Here is a 24,388-nt window from a genome sequence, read left to right on the forward strand (position 1 = left end):
TGCTCGAAAGCGAACAACTGTGATGCATTCGAAGAGTTGACCATGCAAGTGTGGTGAGCGGTGGCCTTGAGGTATGGTACATAGCGATGTATCATCCAGATTCTGATTACCGCAATAGGTGTTTGATCAGTTTGTGTTCAAAACGATGAAAGCACCAATGCGTCGAGTGTAGCTGTGAACAAGTACTCAACATGCTTGCAACTAACTGTGCCGCAGTGGAAGGTACGAGGCTGATCATATTGGCGCTAGTCTGGAACACTTGCTAATGGTGCGCCTGGCGCTTAGAATGGTCGAGGGCATGATATAGCCTTGTAGACATGGTCGGATCCTCTTGTCTCATCAAGGCTGTTGATAGAGAAAGGTTCTTGATCCCTAAGTAGCATTATCGAGAGCAAAACTTCAAAAGCTAGCAGACGGTATCTTCTGTAGATATTTTTCTTGGGGATCATTTAGCTACTACCCCATTCAACGTGATACCTTTAACACGAAATCCATTCCATTCAAAGGCACCTTAATCGTTCATCTCGCATCGATGAAAGTTTTACCCCAGCCCTTGGGGATATAATGCAAATAAAGTGTCACGAGTTCTGTCCTCTTCATCCGACAGCCTTCCCTTGAACGCCAACGCTGATAATGCAAATAAGAAAGAGCCTAAGCTCTTAGACCCGACCAGGTACAGTAGGCGCCGTCTTGTTGACCTCGGGATTAGTGTCTTTTTCCGTGTTCTTGAGTCGCGCCAGGATGACCGTGAGCGACTTCTTCTCTTTTCCGTCGTTATCCAGCACATGGATCAAATCACGGAGCTGGATGCCAGCGCCCGTCTCATTGTGCTCGATAGTATCACCGAACTTGCGCTTCCGGCCCACGAGAGCCTTTTCAGGAGCTTGAACCGCAGGTGTAGCGGCGCCACTGCCACCTGTTGCTGCAGCCGGTCGCGGTGTAGATGCACCCGATGCTGGTCCACCACCACCGCCCGTCATCCACGAATATTTCTTCTTCTTGCCACCAAGTGCCATACTGGCGGTCTCGTTGGCTTTGCCAAACACGACAACGTCGGACTGACTTTGCTTCTTAGCGAATGCCAAAGCCTTCTTTGTCACAGGTTCCGGCATGGGTATTGGGGCAGCTGGCGTATCTGCTGAGGAGGCCGAGGCGCCTGCTTGACGCTTCGCGCGCTTGCGGAGGCGCTCCTGCTCCCACTTGTAGTCGTCATTAACGCGCTTCGTAAGCGCAACGGCAACGTGATTGACGTTCTGGTATGTCCGCTGAGGGGTTGGGGGTGCTTCGCTTGGAGGCGTTGGTAGTCGTCCCGCATTGGGGACACCTGGGTCGATTAGCAATCATCTGAAAAACGATAAAAACAAACGTACCCTTGCTAGCTGTCGTTGTAGGACTGACAGCACTGTCGGGAGCCTCCCACGGTGTCTTCAAGATGTTGACTGGCGGGGCCATCTTTTCTGATGCGCCCTCTTCCACGACGGCAAGATCAAGCAACTGTGGCGGAATGATGCCATGAGAAGTATTTTGGCGACCTTGGCATAAAGCAAAAGAATCCTCAACTATGGTCCGGACACGCTCCTCGGCAGCCAGCGATATTAGTGTCAGAATCTCCACAAGTGGAGCGTTCTGGTTCAGTAGACTGGCAGCCTCCAAGCCTACAATTTGTTCGCCGTTGGCACCAGCTGCAGTGGTACGTGCGATCTCTTGCTGACCCTTGTCCGGGATCTTGTCGAACAGGCCATCTACATTGATCTGAATACCGTGCTCATAGCCGCGTTTCGCGATGCGATGTCTTAGGACACTTGCTGACAGGAACGGGTCGTTGAGCGGCTGCTGGGCGGACTCGTTCAATATCCTGGCGGCTTGTTCGTGCTTCCTGACGAACTCGGCTTCATGCTGCTCCTTGGTCATTTCTTGACTAAGTGCGCCGGTCCCTTGGAATGCGCCATGGCCCGACTGCTGGCTCCAGTTATTGAAACTGGCATGTGGTGATGCTGTGGAACCCGATGCTTGCGAGTTGAAACTCCTGTAGTTGTGCAGCAGATTGTCCTCCTCGGCGCGCAGATCGATGCCAGATCCTGTGAGCACATCGCTAATGTTATTGACATCCAAGTCGCGCGCATTCGCCTTCTCTAACTCTGAACTATCTCCAGTCTTGCTATAAGGGACCTTGGGTGGCGGCATAGAGCCCTGGGGCGCTGGCGACTGTCCATTTGGGTGCTGATACGGCTGGGGCTGGTGGAAGGGCGGAGGCTGCATCGCGGCGGGCGAAGTGGGCAGTGAGTGGTAGCCAGGCGTCTGTGGAGATGCGGTATACGGGGAGGGAGGGTATTGGGGCGCGCCAGGCATGCCAAAAGGCGACTGGTACGGCGCGGGCGATGGAGGATTTGGCGACAAGCGCTGCCGCTTATTCGGAGGAATGCCGCTGCCCATAGTCGGGGACAGGGCGGTAGGAGACTGCTGGTAGTTCTGCGGGGAGAAGGCGCGCGGCTGTTGGTGCTGGTTCAGATTCTGCGTTTGCACGGGCGGCGGGGGCTGCTGGCCCGGCGGAGGATACTGGTAGTTGTTCGGGTAGGCCATGGTGGGCAGCTCGTCCCTTTCGGGGAGTCGCGCTGGCAAAGGGAATCTATCGGCGCGTCATCCGGCGGCAGTGTATTGAGGGCTCGGTAGCGCTTGCGATGGGACGTGTTCTTGGGGCAGGCGAGGGGGGTTGAGTTGGCAGGCGCGTCGATGTTGGTGATGTCGCGGTCGATAGAGCGGACGATGAATCTGAATGACGAGCACGGACAAAGTCTTGGCGGTCGCGCGCCAGACAAAGAGAGCCGTAACGGTCAATCAACTACCACTCCCTTCTCACTCGACGCTGCCACGACTTCTCTCCCACCCTTGGGCTTTTCCATTGAGGCGTTGAATATCCCTGCGACACTAATCCACGATTAATGAGCTAGGTCCAGGCGCTGGTTGTAGATATCTTACGCGTTCTTCTTCCGCTCCCACCTGGGCATCCACCGACCCCGTAGCCTCACCTCCGTCGCCCGCATACCGCGTAGTAAATCATCCACATCCCAACCCACACAACTATGGCGTCGAAGAGAAAGGCGACGGCTATGGCGCCCGAGGATGAGGACCCAATAGATCCTTCCGACGAGCTCATGTTTCTCTGCTTAGGAGGCGGTAACGAGGTCGGTCGGTCGTGTCACATCATCCAATACAAGGGCAAGACGGTCATGGTGCGCATTCAGGACTCGCATACTCTACGGCAACTATACTAACGAGGGACAGCTTGATGCCGGTATGCATCCCGCACACGAAGGCTTGTCCGCCATGCCTTTTTACGATGATTTCGATCTTAGCACCGTAGACGTGCTACTAATTTCACAGTATGTATACGCGCGTCTTGCTTGCCATGGTAGTTGGGGTTCGGCGCATCACTGGAGTCGGACCAAGAGCGCGCAAAGGGCACTCGCAATACAGCGACTTGTATATCACTATGAATGGAATATTATTTGCTTCCTCCCGCTCGACTTCGATGATGTGCCCCTCCCTGGTTCCCACCAATGTATTTACAACTTTGGGCGCTTCTCCCAGGCTCACCCTGAGCCTTCTAGTCGTCCTCCAGCATGCTGACATCAGGCTAGTTTCCACGTCGACCATGCTGCCTCTCTACCCTATGTACTTGCGAAGACCAACTTCAAGGGCCGCGTATTCATGACACATCCGACCAAGGCCATCTACAAATGGCTTATCCAAGACTCTGTCCGTGTCGGTAACATGTCGAGCAATTCCGAGACAAAAATCCAAATGTACACCGAGGCGGACCACCTCAACACCTATCCCATGATTGAGTCAATCGACTTTTACACCACACACACCGTCTCCGGTGTACGGATAACACCTTACCCAGCCGGTCACGTTCTTGGAGCGGCCATGTTCCTTATGGAAATCGCGGGCCTTAAGATCCTGTTTACCGGCGACTACTCGCGGGAAGACGATCGACATTTGGTATCAGCTTCAGTACCTTCGGGCGTAAAGATCGACGTCCTCATCACCGAGTCAACATTCGGTATCTCGATGCATACACCACGTGTCGAGCGAGAAGCCCAGCTCATGAAGGCCATTACCGATGTTCTTAACCGCGGTGGCCGAGCCCTACTCCCAGTCTTTGCCCTGGGACGAGCCCAGGAACTCCTACTTATTCTTGACGAATATTGGAGCAAGCATCCAGAAGTTCAGAAGATACCCATATACTACAACTCTAGCTTAGCTCGTAAGTGTATGCAGGTCTACCAAACGTACGTCTCCGCCATGAACGATAACATCAAACGTCTCTTCGCCGAGCGCATGGCCGAAGCCGAAGCTGAAGGAGATACTGGCCGTCGTGGAGCTTGGGATTTCAAATTTGTCCGTTCACTCAAGAGTCTGGAGCGTTTCGACGATTTAGGTGGATGTGTCATGCTTGCCTCGCCGGGTATGATGCAGTCCGGCACATCGCGCGAGCTGCTTGAGCGATGGGCGCCCGACCCAAGGAATGGTGTCATCATCACCGGTTACTCTGTCGAAGGCACCATGGCAAAACAGATCGTTCACGAGCCGGACCAGATCCCAGCAATCATGTCTCGCGCTAGTAACGCAGCACGCCGGCCAGGTCAGAGGGAGAATGAACAGGCCATGATTCCCCGACGGTGCACGGTTCAGGAGTACAGTTTCGCCGCGCACGTTGATGGAAAAGAGAATATGGAGTTCGTGCAAGAAGTCGCTGCTCCTGTCGTTGTAAGTCTAGCTTAGTCCACTTCCATGGCGAAGACCATGTACTAACTGAATCTCAGATCCTTGTTCATGGCGAAAAGGGTAACATGACACGTTTGAAGTCTAAACTTCTTTCTTTCAACGCCCAGAAAGCCGTCCCCACGAAGATTTACTCGCCCGCCAATTGCGAGGAACTTCGCATCCCATTCAAGACCGACAAGATCGCGAAAGTAGTTGGAAAGCTGGCATCTATTGCTCCGCCTTTACCTCGCTCTCTGTCTTCCAATGGTGAAGGTGAGGCTGCTGAAGACCAGGAAGGGGAGAAGGTGGACATGATCAGTGGAGTGCTTGTCCAGAATGACTTCAAGATCTCTCTCATGGCGCCAGAAGATCTCAAAGAATATGCCGGTCTGACTACAACAACCATTATGTGCCGTCAGCACCTTACTCTGTCAGCCGCCGGTATCGACCTTATACGATGGGCGCTCGAAGGAACCTTTGGCGCTATCAAAGAGAGCAGCCTCACAGATGCTGCCGTTGACGGCAAGATGAATGGCAACGGTACAAGTCACAAGGAAGAAGCAGATGAAGAAGTCAGCCGAACAGAAACCAAGTTCACAGTAATGGATTGCGTAAACGTCCTGATCAAGAACGGAGGAAGAGTAGAAGTAGAGTGGGAAGGCAACGTCATCAACGACGGTATCGCCGATGCCGTTCTAGCCGTCCTCTTCACAGTCGAATCCTCACCTGCAGCTGTCCGACGTAAGTCTATTCCCCCACCCTCTTACTGAGTATACTAACCCGCGCCTTAGAATCCTCAAAACAGCACTCCCACAGCCACGCGTCCCAACCAGAACAAGACGACATAACCACCACAAAGTTAACCCACCGCTTCAAGAAACCCCACCCCCACCGCACGACCGATCCTTCCACTCGCCTGGCTCGCCTCTTCCTCTTCCTCGAAGCCCAATTCGGCGAAGAAGCCGTCCGGCCCATCACCCTCCCCCGCAACAGCACCACAACCGCCACTACAAACGGCACCCCAGCCGCCAACCCCGACTCCATGGATACCTCCACGCCCGACTCCACGGAGCCTTCCAACATCACCGCGCTTCCCCCTCCCATCGCACCAGACGACCAGTTGTCTGCGGAGGACAAGACGGAGTTGAAGCGACTACATAATCTGGGTATACCGGTTCCGGGTGTGGAGATCAAGTTTGATAAGTTTGTGGCGAAGGTTTGGTTGGAGGATTTGGATGTCGAGTGTGCTAATAATGCGCTGAGGGCGAGGGTCAAGGCTGTGGTTGAGAGGGGGGTGGAGACAGTTAGTGGGTTGTGGCGGTAAAGCGGGGGAGATACGGGAGGAGGCTTGGGGTGTTGAGGAAAGAAGGAAGAGAATGAGATAACGGGGAGGAGGCATTCTGACATTCAATCAACGTGGAAGGAATTTCATTTTTTTCTTGAGATTACTTTATGGAGGATTTCGATTCGTGGGGTTCACTAGCATACTAGAAAGTTTAAACAGCAGTAACCTCAATCTCGCGATGATCATCCAAACCAAGCAGCCCTTCTTCGTTTCCGTGTCTGTGCCCGCGAGCTGGCGAGCCGCTTGAGCCCAGGTCCAGGAAGAAGCATACCAATCCTATCCCTCCAAATGCCAATCCAGAACCTCCAACATAGCCTTTCCATCATGCGTGGGTCGCAGTACCGGCGTCGCAGGCATGGGCGGCGTAATATGCGACTGTATATACCGAATCGCCCTCAACAACAGCTTGGAGTGTTGAACAGATCGCAAAGCGGAGCGCTCTGTGAGATCGACATTTTCCCATTCCATCATGTCGATTTCTGTACTTGATGTGGGTGAAGAAGAGTGTGAAGTTTGCGACTTTGATGTTGGCGCATCAATGGGTGGGGTATCGAGGGACGTAGTTGATGTAGTTGAATATGTGGATACCGAATACATTGAAGTATTCGAAGATGATGTCCGTGACGAAGCCCTTGAAGGATGGGCGGACGGGAACGGAGACGGCGAGAAATGAGGCTCGGATGGCATGATGGCGAGCTCGTACTCTTCGGCGGATTTTGGCTCTCGAGATTTTGGCCTGGCGGTATTGAAGTGCGCGTGGACGAGTTGTGAGAGCATCGTAACTGAAACCTTGAATGATTTCGGATGGTGGTAGGTGAAGAGCGTTGTGTGAAGAGTCTTTGGAAGGGTCTTGTGACTTTTGTGAAAGACTTGTGTAAAAGAGGTTTGTGAAGAGTCGAGCGTGAAATTCTGAATCAGTCACGGCGACCTATGTTTACATACTCTGGTGTATATGGTGAACCGTGGACGTGATATACTGTTTAATGTAGACATGCGCGATCCATGGTTGTGGTCGATAATCACACTGGCCTGATTGGCCAATTTGACGCATCTCAGCCATGTGACTAGCATACGTAGAACGAATAGGAAGAACTATTGCTGTGATATTTTCGATGCAAAATCTTCACTGCGTGAGCATGGATAGTGCATCCCACGTACCTGCTGTAGCATTGATTGTAGGAGAAAGTGACGGCTGGAGTATACATATGTAGTCCAGCCATGGTCTTGTGCGAGCAGAGTCTGCACCAGTATTACCCCAATAAAATGTTAGAACGTCAGTCAGCTTACGATGCTTTAATACATGGTACTGAAGTACCACAAATCAGTGCAAGGAGTTTACGTGGTTCTGAGGCATTAGCGCGGTTGCGTGAACGGTTGCCTCAGGCCAATCCGGACACCGCCGATGACTGCGAACAGGAAGATTTCGATGAGCGCTTTACTTTCGAAAAAGGCGGAGTAGTACCCTCGTCGACTCGATATGATGAAGAATATGCGGTGCCGGACATCGATCTCGAGGATATCAAAGCCCGGCTCGACGACCTATGTCGGGCAGAACATGCATCATGCCTGCCGCATTCTGATATCGATGAAGAAGTGGCGGATGGAAAACTGTACCGGGATGTGGCAGCGGCGTTAAGGGCTGTTGAGTCAGGCATGAACACCTCAATCCTAGAGCGAATCAGGAACGCAGACGGACCAAATGACCGGGTATTCGACGACTTACTTGCTCCGTTACGTTCGGAACCACTACTATTGGGGACCGAAGAGTCAGAAGAACACATGTTAGATGCGATACTCACTTGGAACAAGCGCGTTGCCGAGAAGCATAACAACGACTTGACCGAGCGCCAGACCTTTATTGCCACTCTCAGGGAAAGGGTAAAGGTTGTCGACAAGATTTTGGCGATCGTTAGTGACAACAGAAATAGCAATCAGGACAATGAGACTGGACAGAATGGTATTCTGGAACCTTCTCAACGTCGAATACTGAAAGCTATCCATGCATACCGGCCAGAAACCAATGGTTTCAAGACTCAGGATCCATTTAACATGCTTATCATTATGTTAGCGCACATTCGACAGGAGGAATTCGAGCTTGCCAATAAGGACGATGGCATTTACCTTGCTCTCAAGGTGCTGAGCGGACAGGAACAACTGGAGCACCGATTCGACCGTGAGAAGAAGAGACGTGCGTACCAAAAGAAGAGAAAGGACGCAGAGGAAATTGGCGATAGAGAGGAAGTAAAGCGATACGAAATTAAATGGAAAGCCCATAACAAGAAGCTCGTAGAAAGAGCACGGCAAGGACTGATGGCCAAGATTCAATGCGCAAGGAAGAATTTGAGGACGGCCGGAATTGACGAGCTGCTGGATTTGGCTGTGCTTCGATCAGCACAGCCACGTGCCTCTAGAGAAGCTCATCCAGGTGTCAACACTCCGTTGCTGGCAGAGATATTGGACAAGTGCGCACAAACAGACGACTATGACAATCTTAACCATGAGTTTGCAGAGCACTTCCCGCATCTGGAGACTAAGCTGGAAGTGACTGCGAACAATGCGCGAGACATGAATACAGTTCATGACATGGTTTTGTTCCGGATGGTGAAGCTCGCTGGTGCTGATCTAAGAGGTCTTGACAGGGTTGAGAGAGAAAGATTGATGACGGCGCGCCTGAATGATCCCGTTACGGCAACGGTGATTGAGGAAACACTGGAAGGCGTGGCGGACACACGCCGAGCTGCGAAGCAGGTGCTCGAGCAGCTTGGGCTGACAGGGCAACCCATACGTGAATTGCTGGAAGCTGTAACGACGAAACGCGACGACCTGGCTGAGTTGACACGCTTGATCAATCGTGAGGAATGTCCGAATACCAGCAGGGTGATTCAAGAGGAGGAGTAACAGCAAGAAGGGAATGTTGACGATGCTGGCGGAGATAACGCTCTTAATTCCGGTTGTTGAGGTTGGCTGATTCCGATCGATCTCAGTTCGTCGCTTCATGTATGTCAATTTTCGCGTCTCGTAAGGCTGAACGCCAACGGTGCCTGGCTTGAGTGATGTATAATAATGCGCAATTTGAGTACTACCATAGCACCAACCTGCGCATCGGGATTCGGGTGCGGGATTAATTGATGCCAATGGGCACGCACTAAGGCGCGGTGATGTGAATGGAGGGTGTGCGACAGGGCGGATATCCGGATTGGAGTCGGGAAAGAACGGGTCCAGCGCCAAGCACAAAACTTCTCATCAACTATCGCGGCTTTCTAGCCTCCGCCTGTCCATCTTCACCACCACCAAACCTCTCCACTCCACTTCCTTCGCTTCTGCCATCCATACCAGCGAAATGGCCACCTCTCCTCCCCCCACCTCCACCGGCTCCAGCAAGGTCGATGCCGCAAAGGCTAAGCTTGCGGCCGCCGACCCTACCGCGCCCACTGGCCTTGCCCTGTACTCGCGATTCGCTTTCGCCGGTGCCGTCTGCTGCTCCGTCACCCACGGAGCCCTCACACCCGTCGATGTGTACGTTGTGCCGCCCCTCGATGGCTCGGGACGATGCCAATGGCTGTATCGCACACGCTTTGCGACAGTTGACAGGTATCGAAAATGACGACAGAATGCCAAGCTAACATGTGCAACAGCGTCAAGACCAGGATACAACTTGACCCCGTCACCTACAACACCGGTCTGATCGGTGGCTTCAAGAAGACCATCGCCAATGAGGGTATGGGCGCTGTCTGGACCGGTTTCGGTCCTACCGCTGCCGGTTACTTCCTCCAGGGTGCCTTCAAGTTCGGAGGTTACGAGTTCTTCAAGCAGCAGTCCATCAACCTCGTCGGTTACGAGACTGCCGCCAACAACCGCACTGCCGTCTACCTCGCCTCTGCCGCCGTCGCTGAGTTCTTCGCCGATGTCGCCCTCTGCCCTCTCGAGGCTACCCGTATCCGTCTCGTCGGTGACCCAACCTTCGCTAACGGTCTCGTTGGTGGATTCTCCAAGATCCTGAAGAACGAGGGTGTCGGTGCCTTCTACTCTGGTTTCGGACCCATCCTGTTCAAGCAGTACGTATAATTCCTCTGATTGGAAGGTGGTTTGCGGCTAATCATCCACCAGGGTTCCCTACACCATGGCCAAGTTCGCCGTCTTCGAGAAGGTCAACGAGGCTATCTACTCCGTTGTCGACAAGAGCCAAACCTCCAACGGCATGCAGACCGTCTACAACTTGAGCTCTGGTATCATTGCCGGTTTCGCCGCCGCCATCATCTCCCAGCCCGCCGACACTATGCTCTCCAGGATTAACAAGACCAAGGGTCTTCCCGGAGAGGGAACCACCTCCCGTTTGATCAAGATCGCCAAGGAGCTCGGTCTCCGTGGATCTTTCGGTGGTATCGGTGCCCGTCTTTTCATGGTCGGTACTCTGACCGCTGGTCAGTTCGCCATCTATGGTAAGTTCCTTCACTCCTACTCTTTACAGCTTTAACTAAGCCCGATTAGGCGATATCAAGAAGGCGCTAGGCGCAACAGGCGGTGTCGAGATCGCTAAGACTAACTAAGTTTTCGTCTCCTGCGATGCGGAGAGAGTGACGGAGGAGATGATACCAAGACAGCCATGACAGCGGGTCTCGAGGTGGACTTGTCACACAAAAAGTCTGTCTTTTCTTGCATAATGGCTGGCATGGGTTTGTTCGATATCACATTTCTTCTATGTGTTTTGCGTTTATTTGCAGTCATTCAAGTTAGATCTTGCTTCGCTTAGACGGCGATTTTATGTAACAGTACGATCGAGTAGGAAACGCACTGCACAATAGACCCAACTCATAATGCCCAGCCACTGCAATTCTAGTGAGGCCAAATGGTACTGACAGGACAATGGTTTGTTGATGTGCCTGGTGGCAATTATAGAAATCGGGATTTTATCATGTTCACGGTTTAGGTGACGGAAGCAGATTGCACTACTACAACACTGTAATCGTGCAAAAGAAAGAGCAGACTGACGGATCTCTCGGTATCGAACTTCATCTACCAATCACTGGCCGACTCTCCTGCAATAACCGACCCGGGACGACCTACAGCGTCATAACATGGCGGGTCCCAACCAGTTCCACTTCATACACCCCAAGAAGCCATGCATCCCAATTACTGCAAAGAAGCTCCGCATTTCGAGCCTTCGAGAAAGTTACCTGGCGGCCGACCACCAATGTGTCGTCCTGGCGTCCTCGTCCGTGAAATCTGCTCCGTCTCTATTGCGGCTAAGGTGCGAATTAACAGCACAGTCGTCGAAGTAACAAGTCAGTAGCTTGGTTACATCGTCATCTTTCTTGGTCATGAAACATACATGCGATCTCATGTGGTCGCCTCTCCCATTGTTCGAGGGAATGGTTGACCCACACAGCACGAATTTCCCCTTCCGGACTGTCTGAAATTGGCAGGGGATGCTTAGAGATGATGCTGAGTCAAGGATCTGTACTGCTTCTTGGATAGCAGCCTCCCTCGCGCAAGCGTAGGTGTGCTTGTGCGCGTGGTGCGGAGGAGTGAGGTCCTCGCCACGAAAAATACAATCATAACTCCCTGGAAATGGTTCTTCACCGATAGCGAAGGCGTCGGTAGTGTGGCAGATGCTGTATCACTGCAACATGACGGCACACACCTGTCCCTTCGTCTTGCAGGCGGTAATCCCCTCAATCATGTCGTTGTATACGGAATGTTCCTTGATGGATTGAGCACCGTTCTTTAACGAGCCTCGAAGCATGTCAACCCACTGGCGGTGGTGGAACGTGTGTCGAGAGTCCTACAACTCTGTGTAGATATGCGTTTTGCTGTATGACTCTACCACAAGTAGTGGCGAGGCGGCTCAAAGTTCATTCCATCTAAGCAGTATAGAGGAATACATGGCATTGAGATAAGAAGAATCTGATTGGCTTGGTGGGTCTGGGAGGTACTCGCAGTGTCGATATTTGCTAAAACAATGTCATTGAGCAAAATGCTCTCTGAAGATCACCGTGTGGTCTCTGACAAGGTGAGTGCGACTTTTCCTGGCCGGTTTTTTCTTGTGGCGGACATTGACATCTCTGATCACCCCATCATGAAGGAGTTTGGTTGGATGAAAGCCATCAAGCTTGTGGCCCATGGTGATTTCCACTGCTTTCTTGCTTTCCAACAACCAGGTCATACCATGTTTTCTTGGTCTTTTTATTGCGCTCATTGTAGTTCACGACAGGTCTACAGCGACTCGTGAAGAACTAATATGACATATTGAAACATCGTACTTTGCCAGTGTTGTTGGGAGAATCGTCGTATCTCGGACTGCAAACCCGCGGAGGCATGTGTCTCGAGATTTTATGTATCATCTGGTCGACCTTAGAAGAGAATCGTGGGTGGAGGAGTTGTGCAAGATAGTCGGACAGGAGGACTTGATGATCTTAAGAGCTATTTGAAGAAGTACGATTGTTGTTCGCCCAGACGCGATGATAAGGCACAGGCCCCCAATCGATCCATGGATGCGTTAATTCGTGGGATATTTGTTTTTGAGGCATCGGGAAACTGACACGTCTTTAGAATAGCCGCCGGGAGTCAATACGTGTCTCAGTTATTTGATGTTATACCACTCAGTGAGCGTAACGGGGCGATGTTGGTGTAATAGAGGGCTTCTCACGTCAGCCCCGCTTGCTATCGGTGATGCCGCGTCGCTTCGCCGACTGGCAGCTCCCACCTGCACAGCTGCAGTATGTCAGCCTTTCCTGGGCATCCTCAGCCTCACCATCAGTAGCTCCTGATGCATTCTTATATACTGGCCGGTTGGGCCATTTCGGTAGCTCAGCGACGTTGTCACGAGGTTTGCCCATCCCCCACAGTTTTCTCTCGAGTTCCTCAAGAGGCTTCCCGGGTGCAGCCAACCGCATTGAGTAACGAACCCGCAAGCTACCCATGACAGAGCTGTTACTCAGCTTCTCATCAGCAATCCAGGGCCAGCATTCCTCCTTCTGTGCAAGTCGCAACTTGCTTCTGCATCGAGGCTCTTCGTCGCTTAATGCGAAGGATTTCCGGTGTAGCTAGCCAATGTCCGACCGCCCGGGCGCAACATCTCGCGATTTTGCATTTCAAACCTATGACCAAGCAGGTGGAGCATCGCAACAGCACCCACAGCACTTCTACGGTGGCTATCATGCCGAGCTCGACACAAACGCCCCCGAGGCCGCGAGCCAGGCGCATAGCCATGACTTCGCCGCGGGGTATCACGACTACAATGCGGCACAGCACCCAGTGATGGCAGGACAGTTCGCAGGCTTGGGCTTTGGCTCGTCTGTGCCTACAGGCTGGGACGCAATCGACTTCACCGACTTCACCGACCAGTATGAGCCGCAGGGAGAACTTGTCCAAGAATATCAAAGCCAAGTAGATCCCATAAACAACTTCAATATCCCACTTCCTGTCTCCGCGGGCGAAGCGGCATACCAGGCATTTTCCCAGAGCCAGAGCGTTACTCCAGCGCCAAATGTCGCGCAGAGCCAGAATCAATCGTCGCCTCCACTGCCACCGGCTCCAGCACAACAGCAACAGAGGCCGGCTATCCAAGCGGGTACGAAGAGGAAGGTCGATACAGATTCTCCTTCAGCCGCACAGCAAGATAGTACCGCGGCGGAGAACCCCCCGAAGCGCCAGAACGTGTCGCGACAACCATCCGACGCCTCAGCTGCTTCGCCAGTCGTAACAGCCCCGGCCGACGCTCAAACCCCAGCCATGACGCGCACCGCTGCCACCACCGAAACCACACCCCGACAAGTGTCACGAGAGAACACAAATACAGAGCGACGGAAGGAGCAGAGTAAAGGAACGGGGCCACAGGGAAGGGTCATCGATGTCTCGACGCCACGTAGAGTGCCTGGGTCGCCCGGCGCACTCGACACCCTTCCTGCCGGCAAGGTGTTTCCCATACAGATCGGGTCAGAGCTGTTCAGACTGTCAGGAGCGTCGATTTCGTCAGATGGTAAGTATGCGCTGAAGACATCACGACGGAACAGCAACTAAGACTATTAGAGCACCCTCACACTTTTCGCATTTCTTCGGCCAGCAACTGCATGACAATGGCGGTCGTGCTGGTGGCGTGAGGACGCTGTACATCGACCGCGATCCAGATACATTTCGCGATATCGCGCTGCACCTCCAGGGCTACCACATTACACCAAGAGATGGCGAACATTTCGTCAAGCTGTATGCAGATGCGCAGTTCTACTCGCGTAAGCTCAGCCATGAGTAGCCAAAGAGCTCGATGCTGACTTTAGCAGTGCCTCGTCTGACCAAACAGCTGTTCAGCACCGACATCTTCGTGCGCATCGGAGGAACACCATTCCAGATACAACGCGGTCTCTTCTCTGCCCCCGGAGACAGCCCGAACTATTTCTCGCTAGGCTTTGCGCATTTCTTCTCGACGCCAAACGAGGCGTTCCCGGGACTAGATCGCGATGTCTTGCTTCGGCCGCCGTCTATCAAGCCTCCTTCGGTGCCGAGTAGAGACGGGGAGGTCTTTCGCGAGCTCATACAATTACTGCAGGGCTACAATGTCGAGATCCGAAGCGATGCGCATCGCTCTCGCCTACTGAGGGATGCGCGATACTTCCATCTCAAAGGCCTAGAGCAAAAGCTCATACCCTGCGACATATCGTATAACCTAAAACGTCAGGAGTCTGAGATCCTGATCCGTCTTGAAGACATCCGACAATCGGGTATCTCCTTTACTCCTGATAAAGACCTCGGCGAGTCTGGATCAGGAAGCGAGTCCGGTTCGGAAACCGTATCTCGTGCGCAGTCAACTAGTGTTCCACCAAACCCTCTACTCGTCAATAAGGTTGCAAGCCCCGCGCCATCAACGGCAAGCAGCAGTGCGGTTTTGAAGGCGGGACATGTGTCGTACGCTCGACCCTATACAGACGACCATGCGCATAGCAACATTCTCGTCGTGGAAATCGCGTCAACAGAGGCCACAACCCTGTTTCTTCCCATGAAGAGAACGAACTGTTTAAGTTCTGAATTTGGAATTGAACTTCGTGCCACTTTTCACGATTCAACTCTCGCACGAGTAACGTCTCTCTTCTCCGTCATAGCCTCTAAGATGGGCTTACCCGCTACACAACCCTTAGGACTCATGTACCTACAATCTGGTGCCGGGGTCGCCGCCCAACCCGTCAGCCCAGCCAACTCAGGCGTCAGCGAACGTCGCGTCCGTGTACAAGTCGATCAAGATAGCGCCCTAGAGATTGACGGATCACCAGCGGAGCTCGCGGTCGATGAATACGGCTGCTACGGCATTCGCAGCATAGATCAAAAGAACAAATGGTTCTGGGGTGTGAGTCGAGGGCCAAGCGCTGAAGATGAACAATGGACAGTCAGACGCGCGCACTGGCGTATCCGCGTCGAACCTGCAGAGGACGACGCCGATGGAAAGAAGATGCAAGTCATCTTGTGCGCAGTCAAACTTGAAGCTTTTACCAGCCAGCGGCCACGCAATTCTTCAAGGAAGTTCTTGGGTGGTGGCTAGCATAGTGGGTCAAGCGGGCCAGGGGTGACGCAGGCTCTCGCAAATGTATAGTCGACCTGCCAATATAAGGATATTCTCCAACCAACTCTTCCACATACGACCATAGGAACAAGTCAATAGCGCTTCCCGTTCGCTCAGCGGTACTCAAGCTTGTTACCGGCAGATTAGTAGTCAGGTGGGTGACCACTGGCGAATCCCCGCTGTTGTATGTTTTTGACCTTTTTTGACCCACTAACGTCAATCTGAACTACCGAGCTTGTGCCGACATGATAGGAACAAGTTGCTAAGTTTCTCTGCTTAGTCCTTGCAAGACGTATACGCTGGCTATTTGCAGCTTGTGTGCTAAGCACGAAATGCATTTAGACTTCTCATCATTTTCACTACGGCTCACAACTATCGAGTCTTTTTTGTTTCGTTCAAATAACGTTACATGACAGTCTTTTTGCTTACCAAACATACACAGGTTGTCTAACTAGTTATAGTGTTTCGATTCTTACCGAGGACAGCTCACACACGACACCACTACACCCCCACACGAGCCGCTCCGTGACGTAGAGCGACACATATCGGCCGAGTAGCATAAGCAATCGAGTCTATGCTAAGTTAATAATCCAAAACAAGCTCTAGAGCCCAGACGGCGACGGCGCACAGTCATTGCGAAAGAGAGACTCCAACACCGCCACAGAAACTAACACATGCAACTGGAGGACATTGCCCGAAAGAGGCTTTGACAAGTGGCTTTGATACGCGAGTGAACGGTTTAGGACGAAGTGGCGTAAGCTTAAGGTCACGGCCAAGACATACGGCTTGCTTACAATGATTTTGCGCGTTGCGGAGACGAACTTGATCACGAGTACAGCGTCTAATTTGTTCTCGCACAGACTAATACGCACGGAAAGACGTGGGGTATCGATGCTCGAGCGGAAGGTGCCGACGACGTTGTTGTCATCTGCTCACTCAACAACACCCTTTCATATTGAAGGTCACGTGTGACGCGTCTATTGGTGTGTAACTTGAGCTTGGTCTAAACCAAGGTCAGTGTGGGCTGCGTGTTTTGGAGAGTTGCTTCGTCGCACTGGACACTGACGAACATTGTAGTCAGGAGCAAGCTCTTCACCCAGAAAACGTCATGATAACGCCATCTCTTGTCCCTAAACGCGTGTGCACTCTGACAGTGCGCACAAGAAGAGTCATGTTTACGAGTTCTGGGAAATGTACATTCCATCGCGGGCACCACCGTGGTTTTAGGCGACAATAGTCAAAAGCGTGCCACCGAAAACAAAGCCCTTACAATCCTCCATCGATGTTGTCGAAATTGATGGGTGAACTACCCAGTAAACTCTTCGTCTTGAACATTCAAGACCAAAGCTTTGAATGTCATTTGGCGAACACAAGCTCCCGCGATGGTCCTGAGCTCAAGCTCACCAAGCTACCCAATGCTTATTGATTCTCACAGTCATGTAGGCGTCCGTCCTCGTACCATCACCACCACCACCTACATCATGTCTCGTCTATTTTGCACATAAGCAGGCATTCATAGTTAGTCTGCTGATGTGAAGTTCATAGCCATGAAAACAAGCACGTCCAATAAGTTTCGACGATCGCTGTATCCGGTATCATTTCTAGTGTCACACGGGTAGAAGTTGTTGGTTTTGACGCGTGTATGATCAGACGTGGCTGGAATAGACCGGGCGTACACAACGCCTTGACGACAAGCTGAAGTGAGAATGAGAAGAAAGGTTGCCGCTCAAGAAGCTCTGTATAGAAGCATATAAGGAAGGCCAACATCCTGCCAGGAGCACCTCACCACACTCTCATCTTCTCAATCAACCTCAATCACAACAATATAACCGGCAAAATGCACTCCATCCTCATCACCACCTTCCTGGCTACTCTCGCAGTAGCCAACCCAATCGCTCCCGGGCCTCCTTACCACTCCAAGCGGGCCATAAACCCCAACACTGTCAACGCCCTCACCGCTGCCGAACTAACCACCCAGCGCAACGCCCTCCTCCTCGCGCAGTCCGAAACCGCGCGCGAAGCCATCCTCTTCCCCAACCCACCTAACGCCGCAAACGACACTTTCCAATTCATCAACAACACCGTCACACCCCCTACAGCCGGCTCCATCTTCCTGTCCACCATCAACAACTTCCCGGCACTGGGCTCCACCGGCCTCGCAGCTGCCGTGGGTTTCGTCAACCCATGTGGTCTCAACACGCCGCATTGGCACCCTCGATCCAACGAGTTCCTCACCGTCGTTCAAGGAACACTGATCGGTGCACTCCTTCTCGAGAACGACAGCGGTTTCGGCAACGTTGTCGGCGGTGTACCACCCGTTCGCGGTCCATACCAGCAGATCGAAACCACACTCTCCAACTACACAGGTATGCTCTTCCCCAAGGGCCTCATCCACTGGCAGTTCAACCCCGAGTGCGAGCCGGCTGTTTTCGTCGCGGGCTTCGATGTCAACGACCCTGGCCGTGTTGAAGCTGCTAGAGGCTTCTTTTCGGGTACACCGGATGAGGTTCTTGAGGCGAGTGCAGGTTACAGTGAGTTTTTGACGCCGGAACAAATTGCGGGGTTGAGGCCGCAGTTGACGAGCGATTTCACGGCTATTGTGGAGAGTTGCGCGAAGAAGTGTGGGATTCCTTACAAGCCTGAGTCTTCGTCGACGGCGAGTGCGAGTGCGTACCCCACGGCTACGAGTGGGTACTAGAGTTGGGTGACCAGCGAGTGCAGTGGCTCGGTGTAGAGTGAGGTCGGAGGTAGGGTCTTACAGGAAGATGTAATCGATTGTTTAAGGGTAGGTGACGGAGTCCATGGTTAGATCGCGCTTTCTTTTGTATATAGACACTCGTTAGACTGATTTTAGTATGCAATATAGACGAGAGATAAATTCAGAGCTCTCAGGGAGATGTTTCAAGTATCCCTTAACGTGCTTGCCGGTCTGAGTTATCTCTCGACTGAGAACGTAGTAGAGGCTACATGGCTGGCAACGCTTGAAGTCAGCAACTGTCCACAAAGTGAGTTTCCTACCCATCACCAGACAGTGCGAATACATCCTGGCTTCATGATGGACCGTCACCTTCTGAACCCATGCTATTGTGTATCCTCCACGCGCTACTCCATATATTCGACCTGCAAAGCAGTATATACATCTTGAGACCAGATTCTCATCTACAACTTCGTGTCACTAAACGGAACGTATTTCTCTCCACTCGCCTCCTCCACCCTCTTCGCAGCACTCTTATACGCATCCCTCTTCTGCAGCCTCCTCATGTACTCGTACAACTTGGGGTAGCTCGTCTCGCTCAACGGCAGCCGCTGCGTGGCACCCTCAAGTCCGAAATGGATCATGATATCGGCAGCTGTGAGCTTGTCGCTGCAGAAGAACTCGCCCTTGCTGGGAGATTTGACGAGGTAGTCCTCGAGGAAGTCGAAGTGCGTCTTCAGCTCTGGGTCGACGAAGCCAGAGTCGATCTTACCGGCGACGCCGTTGGTGATGGGCTTGAGGAAGAAGGGTACGGGGGCATTTTTTATGTCTAGGTGGTGGTCAATGAACTGGAGTGGGAAAAGTGGCCGGGATTTACCTACTTCCGGTGACTAGCGCCAGGATCAGGACGGTGAAGAGACTACCTTCAGTGTAGTCCATCAGGAACTAGATTAGTGTCAGCTTTCTGGCCTCTTCATAGTCGATAGTTTTCGGGGGAAGTTTGTGTAACAAATGCAGAGAAGCCAGCGTTCGCGCTTATGTTCATGTGCATCAGGACGTCTCTGCGCCGACAGATTTCATCATACCTTGTATCTCATCCACTCCTCAGTCTCAGCGCCAAGCACGCCGTCCTGTCCCTCAGGGTACCGCTTGGGAACCAAGTCCTTGCCAAAATGGTCGCAGATGTACTCCATAATTGTCTCACTCTCCGCAATGACGATATCCTTTTCGGAGTTTGCGGGCCTGATGGTAACACATGGTGACTTTCCCAACGGATGGATGGCCTTTAGCTCAGGACCCGCGCGCTTGTTCTCATCGCGCTTGTGCACGGCGATGTCGTACTCAAGGCCAAGCTCTTCGAGCAGCCATACCACGCGCTGGCCACGGGATTTGTTCAACCTATTTGGTTGATTAGTCGTGGTTGCTGATGGCGATGGCGCAATGCGGTGGGACCGCACGGGGATGACAGGCATGTGACAGACTTGGTAACTTACCAATGAACGGTGATCTTTGCTCCCTGCTGGTTCGACATGTTTGCGGCGATTCTTAGTAGTTGTGAAGTTGAGATATGCGAATAGTGTGTATTCTAGAACGTGAATGCAATGATGAGATGAAGTTTTCAATACCACCGAGGTTCTTCGACGGCTTTATCTGATGCCGTCACAAGCTTCGGCGTTCAGCCCATCGGTGGTTGGCTGCCCGCTCGGGCACTCGGGCAGCTGTTTTAGTGTCTGTTTCGCCGACCCTCCCAGCACCTCATCCAAGGAAGAAAATGGACAGGCACGCTGAAGTCTACATTACTTTTGAAGCCAAGAGTTTGTAGAACCCCAAGGTAATGCAGTCTTCTTAGTGTGTCTTTATAAATGTACTTCGTCGTAGGGTATACCTAGGTAAGTGTCCAGCTTGTCCCTTGAATGGGGTGGCAGCATCGATGAGTAGCCGGGATTCGGGATTGATGGCTACTAGATACAGTACTTCTGTAGACACTGAGGGTGTGTAAGACGGGGCGATTCGGTTGTGATGTGGTCCAGGTTTGCCGCGTGATGTCGAACTCGCGGCTGTAGCGACTTGGATGTGAGACACGGCGACTCTCGGGAGTCTGTAGATAAATCAACGACATATAGGGCGTAATGAATGTCTCGAGAAGACTTAGTCAGAAAGCGCGTTGTTCACAGTGACTGTACGCGATGCTACCTAGGTATGCTGAAGCGCCAAGACCCAGCGGCACTTACCGCATCTCCGCCGACCTCATCGCGCGCACCTAGTCAACCCCAAGCTCACCAACTGCGCAACACTTCCACACGCGCAAGAGTCAGCAAACATGCAGCCAACTTTCCGCCGAATGGCGGGCCACAACCACGGCAGTGCGTATTATCGCGGAGAGGACCAATGTGGGCGCAATCGCTAACCGTACGCAGTGATCCACGCGGATCCCGCCATTATCAAATGGGCCAGTACGTTCACCACCGACCCCGCATCCTGAAGACCTCTACTGTACCCAGAAAACTGGCGCGTTGAAAACAAGGAATGGCCTCAAAGGCGCAAGAGTCTCGACATGGGTAATGGAGGAGGGGGATACCCAATACGCGGTACTGACGAGGAACAGACATGACCGTCAACCGCCACAAGTACTTCCGCTGGACGAAGCGCACAGCTTGGCTCACATTCGCCTACGTCGTCTTGGTACCGGGTATGCTGGGCACGGCAGGATACATGACCGAGGTGAGTTTGGGGAAGCACGCATTTGGGCGGGGAGGGGTTGCGGCATTCGAGACGCTGTGTATTTGGAAAGCAAGACGGATGGATGCTGACAAAGATTTCTAGGGCAAGTGGGACATGCGCGGCAAGCGGAGGGGCGACATGATCTCCGAGTTCTAGGCATTATCATTGGAAGAACAACGCGCGGAGGAACGGGCGCTGTGTACATATGGAGAATATCATGGCATCACAGAAGCCGTACAGTCCTTTCTATCGCTTGCAAATGAGCGAAAAAATCAGCAAGCATGGGCTAGTTGCTGCATACGGAACGATGAGACTCTGAGAACGTCAGGTTCTTTGTGACCCCAGGAGGTCTTCAGACATCTGTGACTTGACCGATCTACCCCTCATCAACTGCCATGACTACTACCAATATCACACGCACATTCATGGGCGTTCGCTCGATAAGACTGTATCCTGCTAGATTGCCGCGTCGGTAGATGAATACGCAAGGCTATATCCTAGTCCATGGCTGGGTGGGCTTTGGCGCAATTGTTATTTGCGAAGAGGAGGAGAGAAGGTCTCCTGATGACCTCTACTTTCTAAAGAATTGCCTATACAAACATCAAGGCTATAAAGTGTGGCCAGAGCCGCTGTTGATAGGCACTTTATCAGCATTTACCATGACGAATTCTCAACAGGATCGGGTCTCCGATGGTGCGCAACATGTCGCTACCATACATTCGTCAAAGGACTTTTCTCCATTGCTAAAGCTTCCAGATGGTAAGATATCGTGGACCGATGACTGATGTTGTTCGTTGTTTGCTGAGCTTCTCTAGAAATACGAAATATGGTATACGAATACCTCCTAGCATCAACACTACATCTAGTCAGCAGGGGCCACATGCCACTTATCCAGTTTGCAAACATATGCACACAGATACGATGCGAATTCCAGCCAATGCTGCTATCCCAGCACGTTGTGAACATCGATAACGCATGCCGCTACATCGAGACGTTTCTCATCGCCACGAATTTCGACATCAAGCACTACGAGAAGTTTGAGCCTGTGAGAAAGGTACATATTGGGGTCATACAAAAAAGGGATGGCACATTTCTCATCAGCGACCTCGTGCCACTCTTGCGACTTCTCATCAACCATCCAATGGATGTCAAGGTTACTTTCGACCACGATCCAGATACCCCTCTTGAGTCCTTAGAGAAGCTCTTGCGATATCGAAGCGAGTACCGGACATCGTTGCTCAATCGCTGCGACCTCGTGGACATGTTGAGATTCAGCGCGCAGTCATTGGGTGGTGCGTTTCCTGTGTATATCAATGCGGGTCTCAGAGAACAAGGCAACGGGTGGGCTACGTCTTCCAAATCCTACGATATCAGCTGTAGTAACCTCGTTGGTCCTCGCGAGACGCGCATCGAGAAGATACATATCTTCGAAGGTCGGAAAGGTCGTCTGATGATAGGTCTGTCGCGGGTTTCTGACGCAAAATGACAGCACAAGGTAAGTTCATGCAAAGAGATCGGAAGGAGGCGGGTGGCTATTCCTTCCTCTAACGGCGTGTACCCGGAGACGTGCGTGCCAAATACGTCACCCAGTCAACCCTTCAGTACCACACGAGCTCGTTCTTCTCATTTGTTATCCGCATTCTGTACCCGAGAAGCATACAGTATAGTTCGATGAATTGAAAGACGAATTGTAGTTCCCGTAAATACCTCCGGGATGCAGTGTTCCCCAGCATGGTTGCAGGGAAACGAGCTTGTCGTAGCCCAGCCTCCACCAACCTCTCACATTCTCCAGCCATCCATGTGCAATTTTACAACACGACGTCTCTTTACTGATCGACCTTGCATGCATCTGTTGAGGCCACATGTTCGCGTTATGCATGGACGGCGCCTACCGCTCTGGCTGACGCCCTATGTTGCTAAGGGAACAGTGGCCGTTGTCGCGATCTAATGTTATCGAAAACAAAAAAGCACGCTCCATTCCTATACGTCGAATATTTCATGCCTTAGCGAAGAGACGCATAAAGTTCTCGGAAGTTGTAAGTTGTGCCTGACAGCTGCACAGCGTCGAAGACTCCACAGTTGTACCTTGCTGTCGGCGCCTCACATCTACCCGAGCAACATATGTAGCACGTTTCTGAGGCGACAGCAGTAACACAGCGCTCGGAAGCCAACGTGGCTAGTAGCACCAGCCGCATGGATCACCTCACGTGTTTTGCTCGCACGCGAGGTTGCACATCACCGCTATCGTTAATCTCATTTCGATCACCAGCTACTACGTTCACCTGCAGAAGACTTGCAGTCGACACAGGTTACACAGTGGCGGATGTAGGCGTTGAGGCGTTCTGCATTTGTAATCCATGTAGACGCGCGGTTGTCTAGGTACCCTGCTGCTAATCTTCATGGCAGGACTAGGTATCTTGTCGCCACGAAGACTCCGCGGGATGATCACAATGCAGGAACGGATGGAAAGTGTCCCATAAGTAGTCTCTTAGTTAGCCGACAAGGAGAAACATACTCGCCTAATGTTTAATATTTGGTCTTGAGCTACGAGGAATATCTTTATTACGTGTTGTCCCTCCAAAAGTAACATCTTTGCTAGAAGAATTCGCGGTATTCAGTGCTTACAAAGACCTTGCACCGAAAGCAATGTGTGAGTCTGGGTAATGTTGCAATTTCGCGTGCGTTCTTCCAGTGACCAGTTTTTTTGTACCTCCGTTAATGGGGGCAGTGGCCATTCCACATGGTAGATCATGGAGACACGAGGGCAGGGTCATAGCTAATTTGCACGATCCAAATTACCGGGTGATCTAAAGAATGAAGTCATATAGCTTCCGCTATCCATGTAGACCGGAAGATTGATTTCATGTCGAGGATCAATTTGATTGAGATAGCCGACAAGATTAAACGACTCTGTGCAGATATGGGACTTGTTTACCCGACTTGATGGAGAAGCCTGCTACCAAACCCCTGTGGTGTCCTTAGAGGAACTCCGCAACCGGGTTTTACTACGGTTCACAGCATGCAGCCACAAGCGGGGATTGGGCAGTCCGAGCGTCCCACTTAAAGGCCAAAGGTTGACGCCAAAGTTTGTTCTTCGGCGCAAATATAGCTCTATGAACATTGCGCGCGCCTTAAAGATGATTAGACATCGGTTCGCAGGCGATATATGCCAAGTTGTTAGTTGAGCCTCAAGACACATAGTCGCGCACCCGCGCGAAGCAGACGTATTCGGCAAATAGTAACTTTGGTTGGAAAATGCATCTACCTGACCGACTTTCGGTGAGCATGAATGAACCTAGGTAAGGCTGATTTC

General features: G+C 52.1%; 9 protein-coding genes across 9 annotated transcripts; 7 read left to right on the forward strand and 2 right to left on the reverse strand.

Annotated features, from left to right (window-relative positions):
- Positions 1-370: 370 nt before the first annotated feature.
- BKA58DRAFT_142819 (transcription initiation factor TFIID component TAF4 family-domain-containing protein) lies at positions 371-2,735 on the reverse strand. Its single transcript, XM_046164628.1, has 2 exons — positions 1,371-2,735; positions 371-1,324 (listed from the first exon to the last, which is right to left on the reverse strand). Exons 1-2 carry the CDS (start codon positions 2,578-2,580, stop codon positions 660-662), a joined length of 1,875 nt encoding a protein of 624 aa, XP_046025879.1. The 5' UTR covers positions 2,581-2,735; the 3' UTR covers positions 371-659.
- A 98-nt stretch (positions 2,736-2,833) lies between these two features.
- Positions 2,834-6,291, forward strand: BKA58DRAFT_381764 (endoribonuclease YSH1). The gene is made up of 5 exons (XM_046170035.1): positions 2,834-3,230; positions 3,283-3,380; positions 3,639-4,770; positions 4,827-5,508; positions 5,559-6,291. The coding sequence occupies exons 1-5, from the start codon at positions 3,081-3,083 to the stop codon at positions 6,089-6,091; spliced, it is 2,595 nt and encodes an 864-aa protein (XP_046025880.1). The 5' UTR covers positions 2,834-3,080; the 3' UTR covers positions 6,092-6,291.
- Positions 6,292-7,375: 1,084 nt separating this feature from the next.
- BKA58DRAFT_312656 (uncharacterized protein) lies at positions 7,376-9,010 on the forward strand (the record flags this gene model as incomplete). Its single annotated transcript, XM_046167392.1, has 1 exon — positions 7,376-9,010. One exon carries the CDS (start codon positions 7,376-7,378, stop codon positions 9,008-9,010), a length of 1,635 nt encoding a protein of 544 aa, XP_046025881.1.
- Positions 9,011-9,331: 321 nt separating this feature from the next.
- Positions 9,332-10,956, forward strand: BKA58DRAFT_381767 (mitochondrial carrier domain-containing protein). The gene is made up of 4 exons (XM_046170036.1): positions 9,332-9,628; positions 9,748-10,167; positions 10,220-10,551; positions 10,601-10,956. The coding sequence occupies exons 1-4, from the start codon at positions 9,453-9,455 to the stop codon at positions 10,657-10,659; spliced, it is 987 nt and encodes a 328-aa protein (XP_046025882.1). The 5' UTR covers positions 9,332-9,452; the 3' UTR covers positions 10,660-10,956.
- A 1,900-nt stretch (positions 10,957-12,856) lies between these two features.
- Positions 12,857-15,814, forward strand: BKA58DRAFT_381772 (BTB/POZ domain-containing protein). The gene is made up of 3 exons (XM_046170037.1): positions 12,857-14,090; positions 14,143-14,340; positions 14,389-15,814. Exons 1-3 carry the CDS (start codon positions 13,163-13,165, stop codon positions 15,636-15,638), a joined length of 2,376 nt encoding a protein of 791 aa, XP_046025883.1. The 5' UTR covers positions 12,857-13,162; the 3' UTR covers positions 15,639-15,814.
- Positions 15,815-17,242: 1,428 nt separating this feature from the next.
- Positions 17,243-18,587, forward strand: BKA58DRAFT_142952 (spherulin 1a precursor). The gene has a single exon (XM_046164631.1). The coding sequence runs from the start codon at positions 17,497-17,499 to the stop codon at positions 18,355-18,357; it is 861 nt and encodes a 286-aa protein (XP_046025884.1). The 5' UTR covers positions 17,243-17,496; the 3' UTR covers positions 18,358-18,587.
- BKA58DRAFT_142951 (glutathione transferase) lies at positions 18,588-20,186 on the reverse strand. Its single transcript, XM_046164630.1, has 4 exons — positions 19,848-20,186; positions 19,440-19,752; positions 19,236-19,299; positions 18,588-19,183 (listed from the first exon to the last, which is right to left on the reverse strand). Exons 1-4 carry the CDS (start codon positions 19,883-19,885, stop codon positions 18,819-18,821), a joined length of 780 nt encoding a protein of 259 aa, XP_046025885.1. The 5' UTR covers positions 19,886-20,186; the 3' UTR covers positions 18,588-18,818.
- A 488-nt stretch (positions 20,187-20,674) lies between these two features.
- On the forward strand, positions 20,675-21,231 carry BKA58DRAFT_438419 (uncharacterized protein; the record flags this gene model as incomplete). The annotated part of the gene is made up of 5 exons (XM_046173586.1): positions 20,675-20,717; positions 20,772-20,807; positions 20,856-20,912; positions 20,960-21,075; positions 21,178-21,231. 5 exons carry the CDS (start codon positions 20,675-20,677, stop codon positions 21,229-21,231), a joined length of 306 nt encoding a protein of 101 aa, XP_046025886.1.
- A 127-nt stretch (positions 21,232-21,358) lies between these two features.
- BKA58DRAFT_142945 (uncharacterized protein) lies at positions 21,359-22,633 on the forward strand. The gene is made up of 2 exons (XM_046164629.1): positions 21,359-21,834; positions 21,891-22,633. Exons 1-2 carry the CDS (start codon positions 21,552-21,554, stop codon positions 22,559-22,561), a joined length of 954 nt encoding a protein of 317 aa, XP_046025887.1. The 5' UTR covers positions 21,359-21,551; the 3' UTR covers positions 22,562-22,633.
- Positions 22,634-24,388: the final 1,755 nt, after the last annotated feature.

Source organism: Alternaria rosae, assembly GCF_020736505.1.
Source record: "Alternaria rosae strain MPI-PUGE-AT-0040 chromosome Unknown BKA58scaffold_4, whole genome shotgun sequence".
Taxonomy (NCBI): domain Eukaryota; kingdom Fungi; phylum Ascomycota; class Dothideomycetes; order Pleosporales; family Pleosporaceae; genus Alternaria; species Alternaria rosae.

What these genes read in the sequence shown, in the direction of transcription:
- BKA58DRAFT_142819 (XM_046164628.1), bottom strand. Translation starts at nt 2,580, where the DNA reads ATGGCCTACCCGAACAACTACCAGTATCCTCCGCCGGGCCAGCAGCCC. An exon ending in TACAACGACAGCTAGCAAGG is followed by an intron (nt 1,325 to 1,370) that starts GTACGTTTGTTT and finishes TAATCGACCCAG; the next exon opens with GTGTCCCCAATGCGGGACGA.
- BKA58DRAFT_381764 (XM_046170035.1), top strand. Translation starts at nt 3,081, where the DNA reads ATGGCGTCGAAGAGAAAGGCGACGGCTATGGCGCCCGAGGATGAGGAC. An exon ending in ACAAGGGCAAGACGGTCATG is followed by an intron (nt 3,231 to 3,282) that starts GTGCGCATTCAG and finishes AACGAGGGACAG; the next exon opens with CTTGATGCCGGTATGCATCC. An exon ending in CTCACCTGCAGCTGTCCGAC is followed by an intron (nt 5,509 to 5,558) that starts GTAAGTCTATTC and finishes CCCGCGCCTTAG; the next exon opens with AATCCTCAAAACAGCACTCC.
- BKA58DRAFT_381767 (XM_046170036.1), top strand. Translation starts at nt 9,453, where the DNA reads ATGGCCACCTCTCCTCCCCCCACCTCCACCGGCTCCAGCAAGGTCGAT. An exon ending in GCCCTCACACCCGTCGATGT is followed by an intron (nt 9,629 to 9,747) that starts GTACGTTGTGCC and finishes CATGTGCAACAG; the next exon opens with CGTCAAGACCAGGATACAAC. An exon ending in TGGTCAGTTCGCCATCTATG is followed by an intron (nt 10,552 to 10,600) that starts GTAAGTTCCTTC and finishes AAGCCCGATTAG; the next exon opens with GCGATATCAAGAAGGCGCTA.
- BKA58DRAFT_381772 (XM_046170037.1), top strand. Translation starts at nt 13,163, where the DNA reads ATGTCCGACCGCCCGGGCGCAACATCTCGCGATTTTGCATTTCAAACC. An exon ending in AGCGTCGATTTCGTCAGATG is followed by an intron (nt 14,091 to 14,142) that starts GTAAGTATGCGC and finishes AGACTATTAGAG; the next exon opens with CACCCTCACACTTTTCGCAT. An exon ending in AGATGCGCAGTTCTACTCGC is followed by an intron (nt 14,341 to 14,388) that starts GTAAGCTCAGCC and finishes TGACTTTAGCAG; the next exon opens with TGCCTCGTCTGACCAAACAG.
- BKA58DRAFT_142952 (XM_046164631.1), top strand. Translation starts at nt 17,497, where the DNA reads ATGCACTCCATCCTCATCACCACCTTCCTGGCTACTCTCGCAGTAGCC.
- BKA58DRAFT_142951 (XM_046164630.1), bottom strand. Translation starts at nt 19,885, where the DNA reads ATGTCGAACCAGCAGGGAGCAAAGATCACCGTTCATTG. An exon ending in GCAAAGATCACCGTTCATTG is followed by an intron (nt 19,753 to 19,847) that starts GTAAGTTACCAA and finishes TCAACCAAATAG; the next exon opens with GTTGAACAAATCCCGTGGCC. An exon ending in AGGAGTGGATGAGATACAAG is followed by an intron (nt 19,300 to 19,439) that starts GTATGATGAAAT and finishes ACACTAATCTAG; the next exon opens with TTCCTGATGGACTACACTGA.
- BKA58DRAFT_142945 (XM_046164629.1), top strand. Translation starts at nt 21,552, where the DNA reads ATGAATACGCAAGGCTATATCCTAGTCCATGGCTGGGTGGGCTTTGGC. An exon ending in ATTGCTAAAGCTTCCAGATG is followed by an intron (nt 21,835 to 21,890) that starts GTAAGATATCGT and finishes GAGCTTCTCTAG; the next exon opens with AAATACGAAATATGGTATAC.